Consider the following 24,610-nt stretch of genomic DNA (forward strand, 5'->3'; position numbering starts at 1 on the left):
CTAAAACCAAAAAAAAAATCTTGAGGACTAGTTTTTTTTGACGAAAAATCTTGAGGGCTAGTTCGTTTGGCTCGTTTTTAACTTGAGAGGAAGCGAGGAACCAAAGTTAGCTTCATATATGGAAAACCTGAGGGGCTAACTGCTATTCACGCCCACAGCGTGCCAGGTATGGTTCTCAAGGGCAAAAAGGTCTATTCTCATTCTCACACCACTCCTTTGTGTTGTCCATGCATGTGTGCACCATGTCCATATACACCCATGCTCCACCTGGATCCAAGCATCTAGCCGATCTTGTTAATTAACAAAGACCCTGGGCCCTACTAAAGGAATTAAGAAAGACCTAATCATCCAGTGGCTTCTGTTGCATTAATTAATATTCCTTGATCGTCAAGCCAGTCACTAATCATGATTAGGCACTCGTACGGACACACACAGAGCGCGGTAAAGCTACCGTTGCGGTGAGTGGAGAGTGGAGACGGCGTACGTGCTGCACGCCCCGGCTCATGGCTCTAGGGTTTCCTCGCCCCCTCCGCCTAATAGCGGCCCTCTCTCCTCCTCACCTGCTCATCCGCTCCGCTCCGCTCCGCTCCCCTCTCCTCTGCTTTCCCTCGTTCCTATACACAGCCAAGGGAAACCACCAACCCCAGAGCCTCTGCTTCAACCCTTCTCCCATGGCTTACCGCCGCGGCGGCGACCGCGGGGACCAGCGCCCGCCGTATGGCCACGGAGGAGCCGGGGGATCCGGAGGCGGCGGTGGTGGCGGCGGAGGCGGAGGCCGGCCCTTCATCTGGCTGCCACCGCCTTCCACGCCGCGCCCGGTGACGCCGGCGCCGCCGGGGCTGTACCTGCTCCCGGTGCCGATGGGCTACCGCGGGCCCATGGTGATGCCGCACCAGGGCGCGTACGGGCCGGGGTGCCGATGGCCGTGTACCGGCCGTCCGGGCAAGCGGCTGTCTTCAGGGCGCTCGCGCCAGCGGCCTCCCAGGTCTCCTTCTCGCCTGCGCCTCCGGCAGCCCCGGTCACTATCAGGGCGCCGCCACCATCCTCGACGGCGACGTCGCCGGCTGCTCCGTCTTCCACTCCGGCGCCTCCACGCCAGCCCGCGCCGCAGAGCGCCTCCACGCCGGCGTCCGAGCCGGACCCGGCCGCCTCCTCCGCGCCGTCGCCCGCGGCCCTGGCGAAGGAGGCCGAGAAGAAGCTGTTCGTCTCCGAGACCGCGCTGGCGCCGCCAGCGGCGGCAGCGCAGGGTACGGCTGCTGCCGGTGCGGACGACGCGTCGGACCTCGACCTGGCGCCGGTCTCCAAGAAGGGGCTCGCGCACCCGGCTCGGCCGGGCCTCGCCACTGTGGGGAAGAAAGTGATGATCCGCGCGAACCACTTCCTCGTCAACGCCGCGGACAACAACTTGTTCCACTATGATGTGAGCTAGCCCTCCTCCTTCCCATCTCCCCCCTCATGTACTAGTATCTTCTCGTATCCATGCATGCTTGGTAAGATCTGGTAGTCCTGTGTGTGCGCGTGAGTCTGGTATATGGATATGCGTACGTATGACGTGATAACATGTGATGATGGTCTGCTCTCGTTTTGGTTCTTGCTTTTTTTGTTCTTGATCCGTCAGATTCAGTGTTTCTGCTGCTTGTTCTTGTGGTTTCTCGTTTGTAATTGGCTATCCGTGGAACGTTGGCCTACTAGCATATGAACATCTTGCGTTTCCAGTGCTATGCTATATATTGCTATGCACGTTCATGTGGGGCTTCTGTTCGTGGCTCTGTGCGCTAAAGCCTGTGTTTTCTCTTTAATTTGCTTCGGTTTCTTGTCCATGGTGCTGTTGCCTCGGTGATGGGACTGCTATTCATCTGGCCACATCTCTACAGTCATGTGAGAGGTTGTTCTGCAATCAGCACCCACGCCTTCGAAAAGAAATGGCAGGCTGTGGCTCTGTGCGCTAAAGCCTGTGTTTTCTCTTCTTGTCCATGGTGCTGTTGCCTCGGTGATGGGACTGCTATTCATCTGGCCACAACTCTGGGCCTTGTTTAGGCCTCGTTGAGATTGCAAGTTTTTTCACTCTCCCTCCATCACATTAAATCGTTGAACACATGCATGGAGTATTAAATGTAGATAAAAAAATAACTAATTACACAGTTTGATTGTAAATTACGAGACGAATCTTTTGAGCCTAGTTAGGCCATGATTGAACAATAATTGTTAAATACAAACGAAAGTGCTACAGTGTCAAATACTGATTCCTAACCCCAATCTAAACGAGGCCTTAGATTGTAAGTTTTTTCACTCTCTCTCCATCATATCAAATCTTTGGACACATGCATGAAGTATTAAATGTAGATAAAAAAAATAACTAATTACACAGTTTGATTGTAAATTACGAGACGAATCTTTTGAGCCTAGTTAGACCATGATTGGACAATAATTATCAAATACAAACGAAAATGCTACAGTGTCGAATATTAATTTCTAACCCCAATCTAAACGAGACCCTACAGTCTATGAGAGGTTGTTCTGCAATCAGCACCCACGCCTTCGAAAAGAAATGGCAGGCTTTCTCTGCAACGATTTTCTGCTCTTGTTTTTTGGACTGTTGTTTCTTGCATCGAGGAAGTGAACTGCAGATCAGTGCCCTGTTCCGTAAAAGGCTCTTGCGCGAAAGATGGCAAGCCTGAACATGAAATCAGAAAAAATCACCGCGCAGATGCGTTGGAAATCGTATCGATCTGCATCTACTTGCTCGGTTGCATCCGTTTGGTTCGTATTCTTTCGTTGGCCGTCGTTTGAGCACAAGCTTTTTCAGCTTTCAGAGGTAGGGATTTTCTTTTCGAATATTTTGCGTCTTTTTTCATTTGAAACTAGTTAGTTTTTGGCACTGTTGAATTAAAATCTCTCCCTCGGCTTGCAGTGAGCCTCGTGTCGTGTAACACATACTCCAAAACGTTCCATTGTTGCGCAGAAAGGCCCCAGCGGCCAGCGCCGTGCTGTCTTGATCTCTTTTCCTTTTTCTTCTTTCCTTTCTGATTTGTCAGATGCAGTTTTTGTGCTGCTCGGTTTTTTACCTTTTTGACTTGAGCTTTGTATACATGGAACTTGCTTTCAGTTCCATATGTGGTTCTTTCTTGTGTGAGAGATGGCCATCCATGAACCAAAATCTGAAGAAACAATAATGCAGATGCATCGTCATGGATGCAGATACATCCATGAACCAAAATCCCTGCAGCTTCTTCAGACGGTTGTACCAAGTTGGGGATGTGTCCTTTTGTTTGCCTGCCATTGGAGGTAGAAGCTTTTGATGAAACAGCTGCGTGCTTGGATGATAGTACATATTTGGCATCTTTACTTTTGTCCGCTTTTTGGTTGTTGTTGTTGCTCTTCTTTGCGATCTCCTTACCAGCTGAACTTTTGTTTTTAGAACACGGTCAGATCCATTGTGGGGTTTCTACAGTGACCCTCCCATGCCCTGCAGCACATATTTCCAAAGTTGGTCAGGAGAGGAGACCTGTCTGTACGAGAGGGGGAGATTCTTTGTGTCGTTTCCTTTTTGGAACTTTTCTTGGAATTTTCTCATCTTCGATTGACTATACAAAAATTTACAATGTTCTTGTCTAGGGCAGTAACTTTTCTTTTGGTACATAAATGATCGATGCTTTTTGAACGTAGTAAATTCTCGAACGAAGGGTTTCTTGGTGAACCGCGTTTTACAAATGCTTGAGTTTTTTTTCCTCAACTATTAGCAGCCAACGAAGTGTATGTCTTTAAGATTGTAATTTTATTATCACTTCCGTAAATGTGTGAAGGAACTGTTTAAAGTTAAAGCTTCTTTAACTAATGACCTGTTTGCTATCTCTATTTGAATTATTAAGTAGATTTGTTCTACTGTTACGCTGTTTTATTATTTTTTCTGTCATGTTTACAAGTGTAACCTGAAAAAAAGGAAAACGCATAGGCGGTCCTTCAACTTAGCATAGGGTGCCATCTAGGTTCCTCTACTTTCAAAATGCTAATTCTAGGTCTATAAAATTGGTTTTGGGTGTCATCTATGTCCAAACGGGTCCAAACAAGTACAGATGAAGACAAACTTTATATCAAAATTGTAGCCCACAGCAGGATCTACAACTTTGCAGTTGAAAAGTTTTTGAATTGAAACTGTTAAGGGTCCCAAAATATTGTTGTTAGTGCATATATTTTGAAATTTAAAATTTAAAATTATCCAACAATCTCGGATGTTGACATGGTCTATATGAAAGTTATAGTTATCAATACGATCTAAAAAATTGTAGTTTAAAAGTTTTTTATTTGAAGTTGTTTAGTGTCCTAAATATGTGTTATAAGTTTAGAGATTTGGAAATAAGAAACTTATAACACATATTTGAGATACTAAACGACTTCAAATAAAAAACTTTTCAACTACAAAGTTGTAGATTATATTGATAAATATAACTTTCATATAGACCATGTCAACATCCAAGATTTTTTGATAAATTTAAATTTTAAATTTCAAAACCTATAAACTTACAACAGTATTTTGGGACCCTAAACAGTTTTAATTAAAAAACTTTTCAACTACAAAGTTATGGATCCTATCGAGGGCTAAAATTTTGATATAAACTTTATCTTCATTCGAGCTCGTTTGGATCTAGATGGCACCCGAAGCCAAGTTCATGACCCAGAATTGGTATTTTGAAAGTAGAGAGACCTAGATGGCACACCTTGCCGGATTGCATTTTTCGTACACGGTAAAAAACATTAAAGTTACTTCATGTTTGGTTACTGTCGCTAAAGTTTAGCTTCTATCACATCGGATGTTTGACATATGTATGGAGTATTAAATATAGATTAATTACGAAACTAAATGCACAGATTGAGACTAATTTACAAGATGAATTTTTTAAGACTAATTAGTCTATGATTTGATAATGTTGTGCTACAGTAACATATGCTAATGATGAATTAATTATGCTTAATTAATTCGTCTCGTGGAGTACTGACGAAATTTATAATTTGTTTTTTTATTAGTATGCGAATACCCCACAACCATGACATCCGATGTAACACCGGTTAGACTTTAGTCACCTCATCTAAACACCCCCTTACACACTTCTTCCTCCTCCATGGTCCCACTTCGCCCCCCAATCCCCAACACCCGCGCGCGCTCTCTCTCCACCGCCGCCGCCGAGCTCGGATCAACTCAGCGGCGGGCGGCCCGCATGCGCGTGTTGCTGTGTCACCGGGAAGCCGCGCCTCTCCCCTGCCGCAGCTTAGCAATATAGAAGAACCCTAATCAATTAGCTCGTTGCGACTGCCAGATTGGGTCCTTTTCTAGCCAAACAGGCCACGCCACTGGATCCCCATGGCAGCGTCGTAACCAAATTGGCATACCAGGCTCTGCCGCACGAAGCAACCAACACCATGGCCACCACCCCCAAAATGCAGATCCTCTTCAACCCCACAATAGCTTAATTGGCTTGTCAATCCACCCAGAACTTGACAATTTCCTTCATACTTCATTGTAAGTTGCTTTACATTTTCTTAACCCTAGGATAAGTAACTTGTTATGTTGTCTTGTTTACTGCATCTAGGATGAGATTTTCATTATTCTTCCACTAAGGATACTAACTTTTTAGTGTTTATTTGTATGTTGTGATGTGTGAAACCATGTGTCGTGCAGAAAGTGACCAACAAGTAAATATTTGTAGTTTTGCCGTACGTTGTGATCGGAGGTGGCCTAACACTCAATGACACAGGGTTTATACTAGTTTAGGCAACGTGCCCTACGTCCAGTTTGAGTCGGTCGGTGACTTTATTTCTGAGCCCAGGTGCTTGAAGTTTGCTGTGAGGTTACAAACGGAAGGGAGAAAGATAGAGGGTATAAGAGGCCCGGTCGGACTCTGGTCTGAAGGGCCAAGAGCGACGGGAGCCCCGCTATGTGCTAAGTGTTCGAGCGTGTACTCGGTATAACTTTAGAATGTCTAAAGTTACAGAGGGTGGATTAATGTAAGTGAACTGATTGATCTGAATGAACTGAGTCTTCTTTTTGGGAGAGAGCGCATCTCCTTTTATAGTTGAAGGGGATGGCCTTATAAGTGAGAGGGAGAGAGTTCGTATGCTGCTAAGTCTTGTTGCCCATGTTGGCGGGTACAAGATGATGGTAGGCGCCCACAATACTGTTCAATGTCGGATGCACATGGGAGGTTGCGTTGTTTTCTTCTGGTATGGCAGATGTTGGTGCCTGCCACACTGTTGATACCCAGAGGCATGTAAGGGGTTTTACCATATTCGTCTGGTACGGTAAATGTCGGTGTCCACAACACTATTGATGCCTAGAGGCATGTGGGGAGTCTTACCATATTTATCTGGTATGGGAGTTGATGGCGCCCACAACACTGTAGGAAAAATGTCGGCGCCTACAACACTGTTGGGGTTCTGTCGTGCCAGGAGGGTCACAGGGTACGGTCTGGCAGGTGCACAGGGTATGGTCCCTGGTATTACGGTTTTGACTTGTGCGCCCTGCCTTACTTTCTCCGTCCGTTCCCTAGTCCTTACCGAGTGGGTGTCCTCGGTCGATTGGTCCTAGTCGGCTCTGATTGCGCCAGTCGGAGAGGAGCTGTAAGTAGGGGTTCAACGCTTTTCCAGTCGAAGAAGCGGGTAGGAGTCAGAAGTGGTGTTTTGGCCAGGCCTTTTGGTCAGAGAGGGCGTCCAGAGGCGGGCTGGAGACCGAAACGAGTGCTTCGGTCGGAGAGGCAGGCCCAAGTCAGAAGCGGGCGTCGTCCCCCCTTGGCCAGGCCCTTCGGTTGAAGATTGGATCACCCTTCCGGCATATCGTTTAGTTACTTGGGCCGGCCGAAGAGTTGCACATTGGTTCGCAACGTTGTCTGCTGGGTCGAGCCTTTGCTAGGAAGCCGGTCCATGAGGGACTCGGGTTTATGAACCCGACAGGAGCCCCCGAGCCCCCGGGTGATTCGGGTAGAGTCGTCTAGGGGATTTTTGTCTTGATGGCGGGTGCGCGCGAGCGCACCCGCGGGTGTAGCCCCCGGGCGATTCGGGCAGAATAACTTGGGGGGTTTTTGTGTTGCCAGTGGGGAAAGTTTCATTTTATCAGCGGGTGTGCACGAGTGCACCCACGGGTGTAGCCCCCGAGCCCTTAGGTGATTTGGGCAGAATCGCCTAGGGGGTTGTCAGCAGGCGCGTGTGCAGTCGAGGTGGTTAGTTTTAGGGATTGGGCAAGATGGACCCGCTCGGGTGAGACGGAGCTCGTGGATCCTAGCGTCGGTGCAGCCCGCGCAGCTGAGGCAGTTAGTTTTGAGATCGGGCGAGACGGAGCTCGCGGATCCTGGCATCGGTGTAGCCTGCGCAGATGAGGCAGTTAGTTTTGGGATCGGGCAAGACAGACTCATGGATCCTGGCGTCGATGTAGCCCGCATAGCTGAGGCAGTTAGTTTTAGGGATGGAGCGAGTTCAGGGTCGCAAACCCATGTGTCGATGTGTAGATCCAGGCATCGGGCGTAGCTGAGGCATAGCCGAGGGATGGGGCGAGTTCAGGGTCGTAGACCCAGACATTTTTTTGGGTGTCTTGAACCCCTGAGTCCCGTTGGGCTTGGTAGGGGTCAGTTTGAGTTTTGTGCGTTACCCCGTCCTCGGTTTTTTCCAACCGGTGGGGCTGAGTTTTGTCGCTTGCCTCGATCGCTTGGGCTTGAGTGATGCGCTTGGTGAGTTCGCTAACGGGTATGATCGAGTGGAATCCGGGTCCATCGTTCGTGACGGGGTCGGCATAGCCCTCTTGTGATATTCCAGTGCTCCTTTACCTACAACCCGGCAGATGTCTGGGTCGTTTTGGAGACCAACCCGGGTGGCCCGCTAGCCTCCCCTCGATGGAGATTTTGTGGGTTTGGCAGAGGTTTAGGATCGAATGAGAAGGTTGAGATAACCCTATTTGCTTCAGGGCAGACTGGGAGAGGGCTGCATGGGGCTCATCTGTGTTTTTCTCCCCTGCCTCTATTTGATGCGAGGCGGCCTCAAGCCCTTTGTGGGTCGACCTTCGAACCCTGATCAGTCGTTGCTCATGTTGAATGAGGCAACTGCCGCTTCATAACGCAACACAGAGCATTGTGGTGCATTTGACTACATACGTAATGCTTTAGCCCCCGAGCCCCCGGACGATTCGAGCCCGAATCATCCAGAAGGCACAGGTGCATGGAATGAGTGAGTGTATGGATGTATGAATGATTATATAAAGAAAGAGTGGGGGTCGGTAATGTTATCTTGATGACTCGAGTGACGGGGTTTGAAGAGCTCCAATCGGAAATGCCCGATCGGGACCCGTACTCGTCGTTCATGATGGAGTCAGTATGGCCTACATGGGGCGTTCCTTTGCTCCTTACCTGTCTCTCGGCATTTTCCTAAGTCATTCGATTGACTTAGGAAACCCGTTGTTTGGGTTTTTTCACGTCCCGCCTGGGGAGGTAGAGAGCTGCCTACGCGTGGTGGCGCTTTGGTTCTCATGCCTAACGTGCGGTAGTGGTGGGCCATACCTAGGCCATGTTCCATCTGACCAGGCGTCGTTCCATCGGGTAGGGTGTATCCCATCAGTCAGGGCGCGTCCCGTCGTTTCCCATCCGCATTGAATGGGGGAAGGGAAAGGGTTTCTCGCCCCAATCCTTTCGCCTTTCCTCAACTGCTTTGCCTCTTCTTTAAATAGGGGAAGGAAGAAGGAAAAGGAGAACTCATAGACCCGTTCGTGATATCAGAGTGCGACATTGAGTTGGAGGTCCCCCAACATAGATGAGATAGTGATGGCTACCTTCGCCGAGAAGGGGCTAGTTCCGCCGAAGGAGGTGGCGCACTGGAGGGTGTCGTATGTCGCCGGCTTCGTCATCGTCTATGAGGCTTTCATTGGGATGGAGCCGTATGTGGACTCCCTTCGATGAGTCTTCTCCGAGAGAGCCTTGTCGGAGAGGAAGACGCTCGGGACTGCGCCGGTGGGAGGTTTCGCCCTTGCAGCTGTTCAGGTTGGCCAGTTCATAAAGTTTGATGAGATATCTTCCAACCATGGTGGCCATACCTTGGCGGGCAGCGTCCCTGCCCAGAAGCTGCCTCGACTGCATAAGAAGGTCAGGAGCTCCATGCTCTTCTGCTGAGCATCTATGGGTGCGACGCCCTTGAGGTACCCATTGTGCTTGCCGAAGTCGAGGGAGCGAAACCGGGCAGGGCCCTTGCGGCGGTGGTTATGTCCAGCAATATTAGCTGATGCCGCCGAGCGGCCACAGTAGTATTTGGAGTAGAAGTAGTCAGCAAATGTAATGGGAGAGCCCCTGTGTGAATAGTTTTTGTATCAATGAATACATCAGTTCTGTTTTGTGATAGAATTACTATCCATTCCTTGTTTTTATCCTAGCATAGCTTTGTTTTTATCCTTTCTTTTTTTTGCATCTACCCGTTCATTCCGTAGGCTACAGCATTTAAGAACCTAGGCATGGCCCGCGGGGCTCGACTGCTCGTAACTGTAGGCCATGGCGGGGTGCGTTCGGTTGGGAGTAAGAACAAAGTTACGTAGGGTAATCAAAGGAATGGAATGCACTTTCGTTCGGGGACAAAGTTTTTACCATGTGATAATAAAAAAGAGAGGTAGTATTTAGTATTGTACCCTCATGGAGCCCCCGAGCGACCCGGGCTGAAAGTGTTCGGGCTAGGGTGCTTTACAAGAGCAAGTGTTGAATAAAAGAGGTAAGACTGAATTTAGGGAAAAAAACAACGTAGCTATTCAATGTTCCAAGTGTTGGTGAGAACGTTGCCGTTGTCGTCCTTCAGTCGGTAGACGCCTGATCGGATCACTTCTACCACCGTACAGGGGCCTTCCCATGGTGGAGAGAGTTTGTGCTTCTCCTTCATTGATTGGGCCCTCTGGAGTATGAGATCACCGACTTCGAGGATCCTTCCCTTGATCTTTCTTTCATGGTACCTGTAGAGAGTTTGCTGGTAGCGAGCAGAGCATATGATGATCATCTTGCGGGCTTCCTTGAGCAAGTCAATAGTGTCTTGCTAAGCCTCCACGGCTCGGTCGCAGTCGAAAGCCTTCACTCTTGGGGCGTCGTGGTCGAGGTCGGATGGCAATACTGCTTCAGCTCCATAGGCTAGGAAGAAGGGTGTGAATCCTATGGATTGGTTCAGGGTCGTTCTTAGGCTCTAGAGGATCGCTGGGACCTCTGCAACCCATCGTCCAACGTACTTGTTGAGTTGGTCGAAGATGCGTGGCTTAAGTCCTTGGAGGACCATGCCGTTGGCACGCTCGACCTGACCGTTAGTTCGTGGATGTTCGACCGAGGCCCAGTCGATCCTGATGCCGTTCCCGTCACTGAAGTCCAGGAACTTCTTCCTAGTGAAATTAGTTCCATGGTTAGTGATGATACAGTTAGGAACGCCGAACCGGTAGACGATGTCGAGGAAGAATTTGACCGCCTCTTTCGAGCGGATGTTGATGATGGGCTTCGCCTCTATCCACTTGGTGAACTTGTCGACTGCCACGAGCAGGTGAGTGAAGCCGCCCGGGTCCTTTTTGAGGGGTCCTACCATGTCGAGGCTCCAGATCGCGAATGGACAGGTGATGGGGATGGTTTGAAGCTCCTGTGCCGGCAAATGGGTTTGCCGAGCATAGAATTGGCATCCCTCACACCTGCGGACGACCTCCTCTACATCTCGTAATGCGATGAGTCAGTAAAAACCTTGACAAAAGGCTTTTCTGACCAGCGACCTTGGGGCCACGTGATGTCCACAGATCCCGGCATGGACCTCGAGAAGGAGCTGCTTTCCCTGGTTGGTAGGGATGCACTCCATGAGCACTCCCGATGGGCTCTGTTTGTGGAGTTTGTCACCGAGCACGATGAAGGTCTTGGCTTGTCGAGCGATCTGTCGGGCTTCAATCCTTTTGGGTGGGAGAAGTTCCTCGAGGAGGTGGGCGAGTAGCGGCGTTTGCCAGTTGGTTTGATCGAGTGCTAGCACGGCGATGTCAGCGGGTGACATCGTCACTGATTCACTAGGGTTGGAGCCCCCGAGCACCGGCTTGGCATCGGGGTCGGAGCCCCTAGGCGCTGGCTTGGCATCAGGGTGTGTCTGGATAGGACCTTCTAGGACGCGAGCAGACAGTTCGTGGAGGTCGTTGATGAAAATCCCGCTCGGAGACGGATCTCGCCTGGCGGCCAATTTTGTGAGAAAATCGGTGGTATTGTTGTCCTTTCAGGGGACGTGATGCAGCTTGATCCCCTAGAATTTGTCCTCAAGCTTATGTACCTCTTGGCAGTATGCTGCCATGAGGGGGCTTTTACAGGAGGACTCCTTCATGACTTGGTCAACGACCAACTCCAAGTCGCCGTGGACATAGAGTCGCGTCGCGCCGAGCTCGATGGCGATGCGCAGCCCATTCATGAGGGCCTCATAGTCCGCGGCATTGTTTGATGCTGAGAAATGGAGGCAGATGGCGTAGAGGAGCCTACTCCCGTCTGAGGAGATCAGAACCACTCCAGCCCCCGAGTCGGACACCATTACGGACCCGTCGGAGTACATTGTCCAGTACTCATGGGTGACGTCCGGGGTCGGTAGCTGCACCTCTATCCATTCGGCGACAAAATCCATGAGAGCCTAGGATTTAATAGCGGTACAGGAGATATACCTGATGTCGTGGCCTATGAGTTTGAGTGCCCACTTGGAGATCCATCCCACGGCATCGCAGTTGCGGATGATGTCTCTGAGCGGGTATGAAGTGACGACCACGACTTCGTGGTCGGTGAAGTAGTGCAGGAGCTTCTAGGTCGCCATCAGCATGACGTATAGGAGTTTCTGCACCTGGGGGTACCAGACCTTGGGGTCGGTGAGTACCTCCCCAACGAAGTACACAGGCCGCTTGACCTTAAGGTGGTGTCCTAGCTCCTCTCTTTCGACGACCAGGGCGGCGCTCACCACATGGTTGCTTGCCGCGATGTAAAGAAGGAGGGGTTATCCCCGCTCGGGAGCGACGAGGATTGGGGCTAATGTCAGGGACGCTTTGAGGCTCTCTAGAGCCTGCTGAGCTTCCTTAGTCTAGACGAAGGCGTCCGTCTTTTTGAGGAGCTTGTAGAGTGGCATCCCCCTTTTGCTGAACCAGGAGATGAATCGGCTCAGGGTAGCCAGACAGCCGGTGAGCCTTTGTACGCCCTTGACGTTGCGTATAGGGCCCATGTTGGAAATGGCCATGATTTTTTTAGGGTTGGCCTCGATGCCGCTCTCGGACACAATGTATCCTAGCAGCTTCCCCTTTGGAACCCCAAAAACACATTTCTCAGGATTCAATCTGATGTTTAACCTTCAGAGGTTCATGAACGTTGCGGCCAAGTTTGTGATAAGGTCGCAAGCTTGAGCCGTTTTGACCACTATGTCATCAACATAGACGGCGATTGTTGGTTTCGGTCGCTCGGCCTGATCAGGCTAATCGAGCGGGTCGATTTGGTCGGTGAAGCATTGCTGCATGCACCTTTGGTAGGTGGCGCCAGCGTTCTTCAGGCCGAAAGCAATGGTTACATAGTAGTATGAACCATACAGGGTGATGAATGAGGTTGCGAGCTGATCGGACTCTTTTATCGTGATCTGGTGATAGCCTGAGTAGGCATCTAGAAAGGAGAGGATCTCGCAACCTGAGGTGGAGTTGACTATCTGGTCTATGCACAGCAAAGGAAAGTGATCCTTTGGACACGCTTTGTTAAAGCCAGTATAATCAACGCACATTCTCTATTTTCCGATCTTCTTTTTAACAAGAACGGGATTGGTAAGCCAGTTGGAGTGGAATCTCTCTGATGAATCCGGCTGCTAGGAGCTTGGTGATCTCTTCGCCTATGGCCCTGCGCCTCTCGTCATCGAAGTGGCATAGGCGTTGCTTAGCGGGCATCGAGCCTGGGATGAGATGCAGTGCGTGCTCGGTGACCTCCCGCAGTATGCCCAGCATGTCAGAAGGCTACCATGCGAAGACATCGCGATTGGCGCGCAGGAAGTCGACGAGCTCACATTCATATTTTGCCGAGAGCTGGGTCCCGATCCGCACCGTCTTGCTTGGGTCAGTGGGGTCGATCCCCACCACCTTGGTTTCCTTGAGTGGGCAGAAGGCCATCGAGGATGTTGGTTTATTGCAGTCCGGGACTGCTAGGGTCAAGGACTCCCCGAGCTCGGATGAGTTGACGACCACAGTGGTGAGCTCGAAATGCTCGTGGTCACGCGTGAAGGCATGCGAGAAGGCGCTACCCACAGTGATGACGCCATTTGGTCCCGGCATCTTCAGCTTGAGGTAGGTATAGTTGGGGATAGCCATGAACTTGGCGTAACATGGCCGCCCCAGGATGGCATGGTAGGACCCTGGGAAGTCCACCGCCTCGAAGGTGAGAACCTCCGAGCGGAAGTTGGCTCGGTTGCAAAATGTGACGGTCAGGTCGATCTGCCCGAGTGGGTACGCTTGCGCTCCGGGGATCATGCCGTGGAAGGGAGAGCCTGCTGCGTGGAGTTTTGACTGGGGGATGCGCATGGCATCGAGGGTGTCGACGTAGAGTATGTTGAGGTCACTGCCTCCATCCATCAGCACCTTGGTGAGGCGCTTCTTGCGGACGATGGGGTCGACGATGAGTGGGTAGCATCCTGGTCTCATGACGTGGGAGGGATGGTCCCTCTGATCGAAGGTGATCAGAGACTCTGACCAGCTAAGGAAGGAAGGGACGGCGGTCTCGGCGGTGCATGCCTCCCTATAGCGTACCTTGTGCTGGCGCTTGGAGTAGATAGCATCGGATCTACCAAAGATCATGATGCATTCCTCAGGGTTGGGGAAGTTGTCCCCATCCTTGCTCACCGTGTCTCCCTTCTTGGCTGCCGTCTCCTTCCTTCGGCCCGCCGGCCTATCATAGGAAACATTTGAGGAACTCGCAGTCCTTGTAGAGGTGCTTAACGGGGTAGGCGTGGTTGGTGCACAGGCTATCCATGAGCTTGTTGAAGTGGTCAGGCAGGGCCTGCTAGGGCTATTTGCCCGTGCGATCAGCTATGGCGACCAACGTGGTGTTTTCCGATCGGTGCCGATCCTTTTTGTTCTTCTTGCCCCTCTGCGAGGAGGAGTCCTCGTCTTGGTCCTTGTGTTTGGCCTTGCCTTTGTTATGGCCTCCGTTGATGACCGCTCTGACTGCCTCCTCGCCAGAGGCGTGGTTCGTGACGACGTCGAGCAGGTCACGGGTGGTATGGGGCTTTAGGCAGCCAAGCTTGTGGATCAGGGACTCGTAGGTCGTCCTAGAAAGGAATGCGCTGATGACGTCTATGTCGACGACATCAGGGAGGGAGTTGCATCGTTGGGAGAACCTACGGATGTAATCCCATAGGGACTCGCTGGGCTCTTGCTGGCAGCTCTTGAGGTCCTAGGAGTTCCCAGGGCGGCCGTACGTCCCCTGGAAATTTCTGACAAAGATCCTCTTGAGGTCCGCCTAGTCACGGATGTTGTCGTGCGGGAGGAATTTGAGCCATGCTCGAACATGTTCCCCTACGCAGATGGGGAGATACTGAATGATGAAATGGTCATCATTCACCCCTTCGGCTCGGTAGGTGAGCCGAGAATCTTCGAGCCATATACCGGGGTTCGTCTCCCCGGTGTACTTAGTGATGTTGGTGGGCGGTTGGAAGCGTCGTGGGAACGGCGCCCTCCGGATGCGTTGGCCAAAGGTCCATGGTCCCGGGCCCTCTGGGCTGGGACTCCGGTCATCTGGCTGGCGACCATGCCTGGGGCACGTTTCACTGCTCCCCTCGATGGTCCGATCGGGGCCCGCGTCGCCTGTCCTCACCGGCGCCCGATGAACATCATCATCATGTCGGATCGAGCCATGACGCTACGAGCTTCTTGGTTCGGATCGAGCCATTCGCGTGCCGGCGGTCGGTGTGGAGCATGCGCCGGGTCAGACCGCGGCGCAGCTGTGGCCTCGTGTGCCACGCTTGGTGGTTGCAGCGGCGAGCGGATGGAGCGATCCATCTAGCGCGTCTCTACTCCCCTGGTGGGGAGGGAGGGTGCGAGTCGGAGTCACGATGTGGAGCTCTCTGCCTGTTGAACAGTGGCGGCTTCCACCAGCGCCTAGAGGTTTTGGTAGACCGCCCGTTCCTGAGGGTCGATGGGCTCAGGAACGCCGTGCAGAAGCATTGCCACAGCGGCGATGTTCTGGCTAGCCTGAGCGAACTGTGGGGGGTTGTTCCCCTCATTCATGATGTCGTGCTGGACCTGGCGGGCGCGACCCCGAGCGTCGCTCGCTGGGTCACGCGCATGGGGCGCAACGTGCTGCACCGAGCGCGCCGGTGTAGGCGGTGGCTGGTTCTGCCGCCGTTGTCATAGCTCCTCGGCGCGCCCTTGTGCAAGCGCGAGGGATCCCGCACGTGGGTCCGGAGGGGTGTGAGTCTGCACGGACTCCGCAACCATCGGCGTTTGCCTCGGAGCTTCCGCCATAGCGCACTCTCAGGACGGATGGTGTCTAGGTGCCACGTCTCCGATGCTGGAGCCGTCGCTTTCGACCTCGTCGTCCAAGAGTTTACGGAAAGTGGTGGGAGCATAGCTCGCCATTCCCACGAATTCGGATGTAAGAGGGGGCGGTGCTAGCGTCCCTCAGAGCCCCCGAGTGCACGCGTCCACGGGGGACACGAGGCCGCAAGGGAACCGGTCGTACGGTGTTTGTGGTGTGGATAATACGGTTCCTCCGGATAATCGGTGGGAGATGGTAAATAGAGAGACACGAGGCCGCAAGGGAACCGGTCGTACGGTGTTTGTGGTGTGGATAATACGGTTCCTCCGGATAATCGGTGGGAGATGGTAAATAGAGAGTAAATAACAGTATGTACATTACTCACAGCGGGATTTAAGTAGAGAGTTTGCTCGGAATAAAGCGCAGGCGCCCCGTCGTTGAAGTCGTTGTGCATCCCGGAGCCGATGGAGGGCGCCCCCCCGACGGGTGCCAGAACAAGTGCCTCCTCGCGGAGGTGTAGTACGCCGAGCCGGTCGGCGACGAAGTCCAGGCTTTCGAAGAGGAAGGTCTGGGACGGCTCGAAGACGGGTGGAACCCACATCCCAACAGGTGGGAGTGCGGGAAACTCCAGTGAGCCGAAGCGAGTCATATCGCTTGAGCCCGCCATGGCGAAGGTGGCGGAAAAGTGGGCCATCCGATGACCAAAAAGTGTTGGACGTACAACGTCTTCCCCACGGACGGCGCCAACTGTCGGTGCAGAAAGTGACCAACAAGTAAATATTTGTAGTTTTGTCATACGTTGTGATCAGAGGTGGCCTAGCACTCAATGACACAGGGTTTATACTGATTCAGGCAACGTGCACTACGTCTAGTTTGAGTCGGTCGGTGACTTTATTCCTGAGCCCAGGTACTCGAAGTTTGCTGTGAGGTTACAAACGGAAGGGAGAAAGATGAGGGGTACAAGAGGCCCGGTCGGACTCTGGTCTGAAGGGCCGAGAGTGACGGAAGCCCTGCTATGTGCTAAGTGTTTGAGCGTGTACTCGGTATAACTTTAGAATGCCTAAAGTTACAGAGGGTGGATTAATGTAAGTGAACTGATTGATCTGAATGAACTAAGTCATCTTTTTGGAGAGAGCGCATCCCCTTTTATAGATAAAGGGGATGGCCTTACAAGTGAGAGGGAGAGAGTTTGTATGCTGATAAGTCTTGTTGTCCACGCCGACGGGTACAAGATGATGGTAGGCGTCCACAATAATGTTCAATGTCGGATGCATATGGAGGGTTGCGTCGTCTTCTTCTGGTATGGCAGATGTCGATGCCTGCCACACTGTTGATACCCAGAGGCCTGTAAGGGGTTTTACCATGTTCGCCTGGTACAATAAATGTCGGCGCCCACAACACTGTTAATGGCCAGAGGCATGTGGGGAGCCTTACCGTATTTGTCCGGTATAGGAGTTGATGGCGCCCACAACACTGTAGGGAAAATATCGGCGCCTACAACACTGTTGGGGTTCTGTCATACTGGGAGGGTCGCAGGGTACGGTCTGGCAGGTGCACAGGGTACGGTCCCTGGTATTGTGGTTTTGACTTGTGCACCCTGCCTTACTTTCTCCGTCCATTCCCTGGTCCTTATCGAGCAGGCTTTCCCGGTCGGTTGGTTCCAGTCGGCTCTGATTGTGCTAGTCGGAGAGGAGCTATAAGCAGGGGTTCGGCGCTTTCCCGGTCGGAGAAGCGGGTAGCAGTCGGAAGTAGTGTTTTGGCTAGGCCTTTCGGTCGGAGAGGCCGTCCGGAGGCGGGCTGGAGATCGAAGCGAGCGCTCCGGTCGGAGAGGCGGGCCGGAGTCGGAAGCGGGCGCCATTCCTCCTCGGCCAGGCCCTCCGGTCGGAGATTGGATCGCCCTTCCGGCATGTCGTTTAGGTACTTGGGCCGACCCAAGAGTTGCGCGTTGGTTCGCAACGTTGTCTGCTGGGCCGAGTCTTTGTTGGGAAGCCGGTCCATGAGGGACCCCGGGTTTATGAACCCGACACCATGGTCTAGTTGATCTCAATAAAAAGATTATAATTCATTTTGCCTGGCATTTATGTGTCTTTTAGGTGTCTATTAATCCTGAGTCAAAGTCAAGACAAACCAACAGGGAAGTTCTCAATGAACTCATCAAGTTGCAAGGGAAGACAGCTCTGGGCGGCAAACTGCCTGCCTATGATGGAAGGAAGAGTCTTTATACTGCTGGTTCACTTCCTTTTGAATCAGAGGAGTTTGTCGTTACGCTGGTTGATCCAGAAAAGAAGGAGAAAGAAAGGTCTTCCGAGATCCTATTTTGGTCCAATTTTCAGTACTACATGAAAGTTATCTCTCACCAGCACATATTAATCCTTTTCAATTTATAGGTCAGAGAGGGAGTACAAAATCACAATTCGAATTGATGGGAGAACAGATTTGTACCACCTTCAGCAGTTTCTGCGTGGAAGACAGAGGGATATGCCTCAAGAAACCATACAAGTACTTGATGTTGTCCTCAGGGAGTCGCCATCTTGGAAGTATAATAGCTACACACAGTTTCCTGCTTTGAATTTTGCTTTAGTAATCTTTTATCCAGGGTACTGACAAATTTTTGGTTAAATGTCACTGCAGTTATGTCACAGTTTCCAGATCCTTTTTCTCTACTACTTTTGGTCACAGAGGCGACATTGGCGAGGGGCTTGAGTGTTGGAGGGGTTACTACCAAAGCCTGCGCCCAACACAAATGGGGCTTTCACTGAATATAGGTAATAGCCTGTCTATGTTTTTGTTGGCCCATGCCTTTTGTTTGATATGTTTTGGTAATTAACATTGGTTTTAATGTTGCCTTTTGCATACATATCAGCAACATCCTTTTTTAAGCCTGTGTCAGTTATCAAATTTGTGGAGGAGTACCTGAACATGCGTGATACATCTCGGCCTTTGTCGGACAGGGATCGTGTGAAGGTAATGTTTTTACACACTGACAATCTAGAAAGCTTCTTGTACAGTACATCCTCCTATTGGCTCCTTTTTGTTGAGTGATCTTATATGATATTAATTGTGTTCAGGTAAAGAAAGCATTAGGTGGAGTTCGCATTGAAACAACTCACCAACAGGATCAAATCAGAAGATACAAGATAACAGGGGTTACTTCCATCCCTATGAGCCAGCTGATGTAAGTATCTATATGCAAATGCTGCCTTTCTTTTCCCTTCTCTCTACAGCATTTATGTTCTGGAATATTAATGCTAAGATTAATCTTTGCAAGTTATGCCTTGAGTTTTGAGTATTTTGTGCATGTTTGTATGTGGGTAGGCAAAGTATAAGACAGGGTCTAGGAGTAATAAATATGTTGAAAGAATATTCAGTCTGAGGTTGACGTTTATGATTTGTGTTCACTGATGAATATTAATTCTTCACTAATGAATATTAATTCTGAATTACTGGCACATCACTTACTAACTGCTAAATAGCTGTAGTATTACTATATCACAATTGGAACGATCTGGCCTATGTCAACACTGTGTCATGAACTTACGGCTCCTTTTTGTCATTTTAGATTTCCTGTTGATGATAAAGGAACAAGAAAGACTGTTGTGCAGTACTTCTGGGACAAATACAACTACAGTTTGAAGTATGGTTCTTGGCCTTGCCTTCAGGCTGGCAGTGATTCGTGACCTGTATATTTGCCTATGGAGGTACTGTATCCATGATCATTCAGCTGTACTTGAATTATTCATGTTAAGTTCATTGTTTTAATAAAAAATATGGTTGTAGGTTTGCAAGATTCTAGAAGGGCAGAGATACTCTAAGAAGCTTAATGACAGACAAGTGACCAACATACTTAGAGCAACATGTAAACGTCCCCAGGACAGGGAGCAGAGCATACGTGATGTACTCTTCTGGACCCTTATTCCTCTGCTGTTTAATACAATAATTATTATCTCTGCAGGATATCGTTTCTAATGACAAATTTTCTTATGTGCTACATAGATGGTTCTGCATAACAAGTATGCAGATGATAGGTTTGCTCAGGAGTTTGGCATCAAAGTTAGCAGTGATCTAGTGACTGTTCCAGCCCGTGTGCTGCCTCCACCCCTGGTAACTTTGCTAATTTTGTTTTCCTTGCTCAAAGATTAGTGTCCAGGAATCACCTTTGTTTTATTCTTTGAGGAATAATCAGTTTCTTTGTTGTATTTCAGTTGAAATATCATGACTCTGGTAGGGAGAAAACTTGTGCGCCAAGTGTTGGACAATGGAACGTTCTCAATAAGGTGAGATTATGTTCTTACCTAGAAATTTATCACTGAAGTTAGTTGAGCATTGCCATAGTTGTCAATAAATTTATTGTGAACTTGTCCAGCATCTTTGTGCACTGTTTGTCAATCTTTTTTTTTCTGGGAAATGTTTGTCAAGCTTTTAGTAGTGTCTTTTTGTTTAATGCTGAAACTATCATTACCAAATTTTCTAGCCAGTCTTTCTAGATGTAACAAAGCTTTTTTTTACCACTGTTCTGGTACCCTTTTCCAGAAAATGATCAACGGAGGAACTATTGATAACTGGACTTGTTTGAACTTTTCACGCATGCGACCTGATGAGGTACAGAGGTTCTGTATGGATCTGATTCATATGTGCAATGCAACTGGAATGGTAAGTTCTTTACTATCTGTATGTGTTCTCAAGTCATTCCAGACAGTTCACTATATATTGAAGTTAACTTCTAATCATCCCTGTAGGTTGTCAATCCACGTCCATTTGTTGATGTCAAGTCTGCAGCTCCTAACCATATAGAGAATGCTTTGAGAGATGTACACAGGAGAGCCACACAAATGCTTGCCCAACAAGGAGTGGGAAATCAGCTGCAGCTTCTAATCGTAATTCTGCCTGATGTTAGTGGTTCTTATGGTATGCATACTTGTCTCTAGGTCTGGGTCATACACACCTTTACAATTTATTAGGATTTTTGTTATATAAATGACTCTCCTACTTTTGCAAGTAAAATCAAAAGAGTCTGTGAGACTGACATTGGAATTGTATCTCAGTGTTGCTTGCCAAAGCATGCTAGCAGGCCAAACAAGCAATATTTGGAAAATGTTGCACTCAAAATCAACGTCAAGGTCCAAAAACCTATATTTTTTGCATTAAGTTTTTTTTTTGGTTCTTTCATGCAGGAATGTATTAATTCCTTTCATTTAAGCAGGTTGGTGGGCGCAACACGGTTCTTGAGCGAGCCTTTGTACGCAATGGCATACCCTTTGTGTCAGAAGTCCCAACAATCATCTTTGGCGCAGATGTCACACACCCCCCACCAGGAGAGGACTCTGCATCATCCATTGCTGCTGTTAGTTTCTTCTTATAACTGTCAAGTTATCTCATATTTCAGTTGTATGATTTGCTTACAATGTGATATTCCTGTTCATAATTTAGTGCAATCTGAGCTATGTAAAAATAAGTTATCATGCTGCTAACTTTGACTTTCGTTGGAATTGTGTAGGTGGTGGCATCAATGGACTGGCCAGAAATCACCAAGTACAGAGGCCTGGTTTCTGCTCAACCACACCGACAAGAGATTATAGAAGATTTGTTTACTGTCACTAAGGATCCGCAGAAGGGGCACAATGTTAATGGTGGCATGATCAGGTAAGTTTTTGATTGATCTGAGTTGACCTATTGTTAGTTATCAAATGGTTTATCTGGGTAACTGACATGGTCTTGTTTGCAGGGAGCTACTGATTGCTTTCCGCAGGAAGACAAACAGAAGGCCTGAGAGGATAATATTCTATAGGTGTTGTGTTCCAGATTCCTGTTTTTGGTTCATTTTTTCTACGCTATTGAGTGAAGTATCTTGACTTATCACGCCTATACAGGGACGGTGTAAGTGAAGGTCAATTCAGCCATGTACTTCTTCATGAAATGGATGCCATGAGAAAGGTATGATTTCCAGCGTCGTAATTTGTCTGTCAAATATGGTTTGCTTTGTCGTATGCCCATGTCAATGGTTGTGTCCCTTTCCGTTTCAAGGCTTGTGCTTCTTTGGAGGAGGGATATCTACCTCCAGTCACATTTGTGGTTGTCCAGAAAAGACATCACACAAGGCTTTTCCCTGAGGTTCATGGAAGGCGTGATATGACTGATAAAAGTGGAAACATTCTTCCCGGTTAAGCATTTGCTGATCTGGGGTTATTTTGTGCCTTACTTGTGCTGCAGGAACTGTGGTTGACCAACAGATTTGCCATCCAACCGAGTTTGATTTCTACTTGTGTTGTCATGCTGGTATTCAGGTATGTTGGTACCTCGGTGCACATTCTTTTCCAGAACAGCACTTATCAGATATTGAGCGTCAAAAAATATTTCTTGTCACGGAACAAGTCGGCCCACCCATTACCATGTCCTCTATGATGAGAATCATTTTACTGCTGATGCACTGCAGTCACTGACCAACAATCTTTGCTACACGTAAGTTCAACTCCTCTTCACTCTCGAGTGCTCTTTCTCTCTCTGACTCTTTGGTTTACCTAACATCTGTCTACTGTTAATTGATGAAATGCAGTTATGCTCGTTGCACCCGTGCTGTATCAGTGGGTAAGTTTTTATTCTAGCTGCTCTTCTGTTTCCTATCATAATCTGCTCAGCTGAAGCTTTCATTGATATGAGGCTCTTTCTTGTGAGCTTGTAACATGAGAAAATTTCAAGCTCTTTGATACGATTTTAACTGCAAACTGGGAGTAGTGGTTCAATGAGTGAACACATTGGCAGCATTTCATTTAAATTGTAGATGTATTCTCAACCAGTGCAATGTAGTTTGATTAGTGAACACGAACGGTATTCTCTACATCTGTGCAATGTGTTATTTGAATTTACATTCAAGAATATTGTTGTCAGCTCTAACACCATCTTTATCTGTTGGGTTCATGATCATTGTTTCTTTGTTATTATTAGTCCTATTGTTGCTCTGTACAGCTGTCACTATCGTGTGAACAACTATTTTCTTGAAGGGAAAATTGTGTTCTTGCCCTTGTTCAGTAGTCCAATTGTGATTTTGCTCCTGCTTTTTCAACTTTGTATGTTTACTCCTGCTATTTTGAAATAAATGGTCCGTTTGCCCCTGCTTTAGACGTCCGTCAAATGGACATGGATTAAACGAATTAAAAAAATTATAAATCTGAAAAGCAAAGGCGAAATGACCACACTGCCCTCTATCCTTATCGCCTCATCCCAAACAGAAGCATGGGTCGCCTCATCCCAAGTCTCGTACGCGGCTGCATCCGACGGCGGCAACGGCGGAAGAACCAGCGGGGCGGGGCTGCCTCCTGGCAGCGGGGGCTGTATCGGCGGGGCGCGGGCTTCCTCTAGGCGGCCGCGGGGAGGTCGCGGCGCTCACCCGCGGGTCTCGGCACACGCGCGCGCTAGGCGGCGGCGGCACCCTGCCGCGGGGATCCGGTGGCGTCCGACCGCACGTCCCGGCATCGCCCGCCACAGGCCACACCGAGCGTGAGTAGCGAACGCACCAGCAGAGCAAGCAGGGGGGCTGTCGGCTTGCCACGGGTCCGCCGGTGCCGCCGTGCCAGCCTCCAAGCAACACCGTTGCAGCGCTGCGTGCCGAGGCAGGGACGAGCGACGGCGATTCGGCAAGCTCCATGGATTCCTGCGTCCGCCAGGTCCTAAAGGAAGAAGCAAAGAAGCATGACCGGAAATCTGGAAGTAGCAGCCTGGCTTCAGTACAAACGGAGTCGTCGTAGCTTGGAATCTCGCATCTATGTAGTATGAGACTCGAATACTCGATCTTCTCACTTGTGTGCTCAATAATGTATATACAAGACTCGATCTCCTCTCTATTTTGTTCGATGAGAATACAAATTGTGTTGATATGCTGCCTGAGGCTGGGTTAGAACCGACCCGAAAAAACTGACCCAAAATTTCGGTTAGAACCGAACGCCCAGGCCTAGTCATAATGCTATCATAATACTGCTAAGGCGCTGCCAAAATTTTGAATATTTTTTTGGATATTAAATCTGAACTGAAATAGTTGCAAGTTGGGTCAAATATATTTGATCAAATATAAATGTCTAATTCCCAAATCAGGGGCAAAATCACAAATAGGCATAACAAACAGGGGCAAAATCACATGGGCATTTCTGTCCTTTTGTATAAAATGTAACACCGTTAAGGGAGGATGACGGAATAGGGGCAAAGTGGTGTTTCTTTTAAAAAACAAAGGGGTAAATTCACAAAGTCAAAAAAACAGGGGTAAAATTACAATTTTGATACAAAGCAAGGATAAAAATGCAAGAGCCCCTTTCTGAAACCATGCATCATTTCCTTGTGCTCTTTTATGATGTAGACTAGATGCAAAATAGTTGGTTACCAGTCATCACTAATGGGGTGTTCTTTGCTTTCCAGTCCCGCTAGCCTACTACGCCCACCTTGCCGCATTCCGTGCACGCTACTATGTGGAAGGTGAAAGCTCAGATGGTGGGTCAACCCCTGGCAGCAGCGGGCAGACAGTAGCCCGGGAGGGGCCTGTGGAGGTGCGTCAACTTCCGAAGATCAAGGACAACGTGAAGGACGTTATGTTCTACTGCTGAGCTGCTCCAAGTTCGGCATTCAAGCTTTCTTTTTGCTAGATGATGGGATGTTCTCTTCTTTTTATGGATGTTTCTGGTAATCTTATGAGTGACTTGTCCTTGATATTGAGCTAGTTGCTCATATTTTCATCTCTTGGTATTCGGAGTAGCTAGGTTATGACTGGAGCTCGGTCTTGAAGGCCTAAAACTCTGTTTGGATGAAACCAATGCAAGCACTCCATAAGTTTTATGTTCTTGCCTGCTTTCTGTTTGATCAGTTATTATCTTATCTGCTTTGCTGCTTAGTCTGGGTGACATGTTATTTTTCTGGAGATATTAACATGAAGTATTTTCCCAGCCATTTTGATTGATATTTGGTTCTGAACCTTGGGTGGTCAGGCCCTTGTAGAAGTCACATGCTGCATCTAGTGGTTAGTGGCTTGGACCTTTGACTTCCAAATGAGTCCGCAGAACCAAATGAATGTGGCAACTTTAAGCTTAACTGGTGTTGCAAGATAGCAAGTTCTCTTGTTGTTTCTGGTATGTATCTGC

At 49.1% G+C, this 24,610-nt stretch overlaps 1 protein-coding gene across 1 annotated transcript; it reads left to right on the plus strand.

Moving 5' to 3' along the window:
- The first annotated feature begins 533 nt into the window (after positions 1-533).
- On the plus strand, positions 534-24,301 carry LOC136516201 (protein argonaute MEL1-like). Its single transcript, XM_066509565.1, is given in 23 exon segments — positions 534-905; positions 908-1,420; positions 17,588-17,793; positions 17,882-18,031; positions 18,126-18,259; positions 18,358-18,458; positions 18,563-18,669; positions 19,054-19,192; positions 19,272-19,388; positions 19,488-19,595; positions 19,697-19,768; positions 20,025-20,144; positions 20,231-20,403; positions 20,491-20,611; positions 20,695-20,835; positions 20,989-21,134; positions 21,217-21,279; positions 21,362-21,425; positions 21,516-21,651; positions 21,702-21,779; positions 21,833-21,950; positions 22,045-22,076; positions 23,895-24,301. Coding segments are annotated over 23 exon segments (3,258 nt in total). The 5' UTR covers positions 534-671; the 3' UTR covers positions 24,080-24,301.
- The last annotated feature ends 309 nt before the right edge of the window (positions 24,302-24,610 follow it).

The sequence above is a fragment of the Miscanthus floridulus genome, chromosome 2 (genome assembly GCF_019320115.1).
Source record: "Miscanthus floridulus cultivar M001 chromosome 2, ASM1932011v1, whole genome shotgun sequence".
Lineage (NCBI taxonomy): Eukaryota > Viridiplantae > Streptophyta > Magnoliopsida > Poales > Poaceae > Miscanthus > Miscanthus floridulus.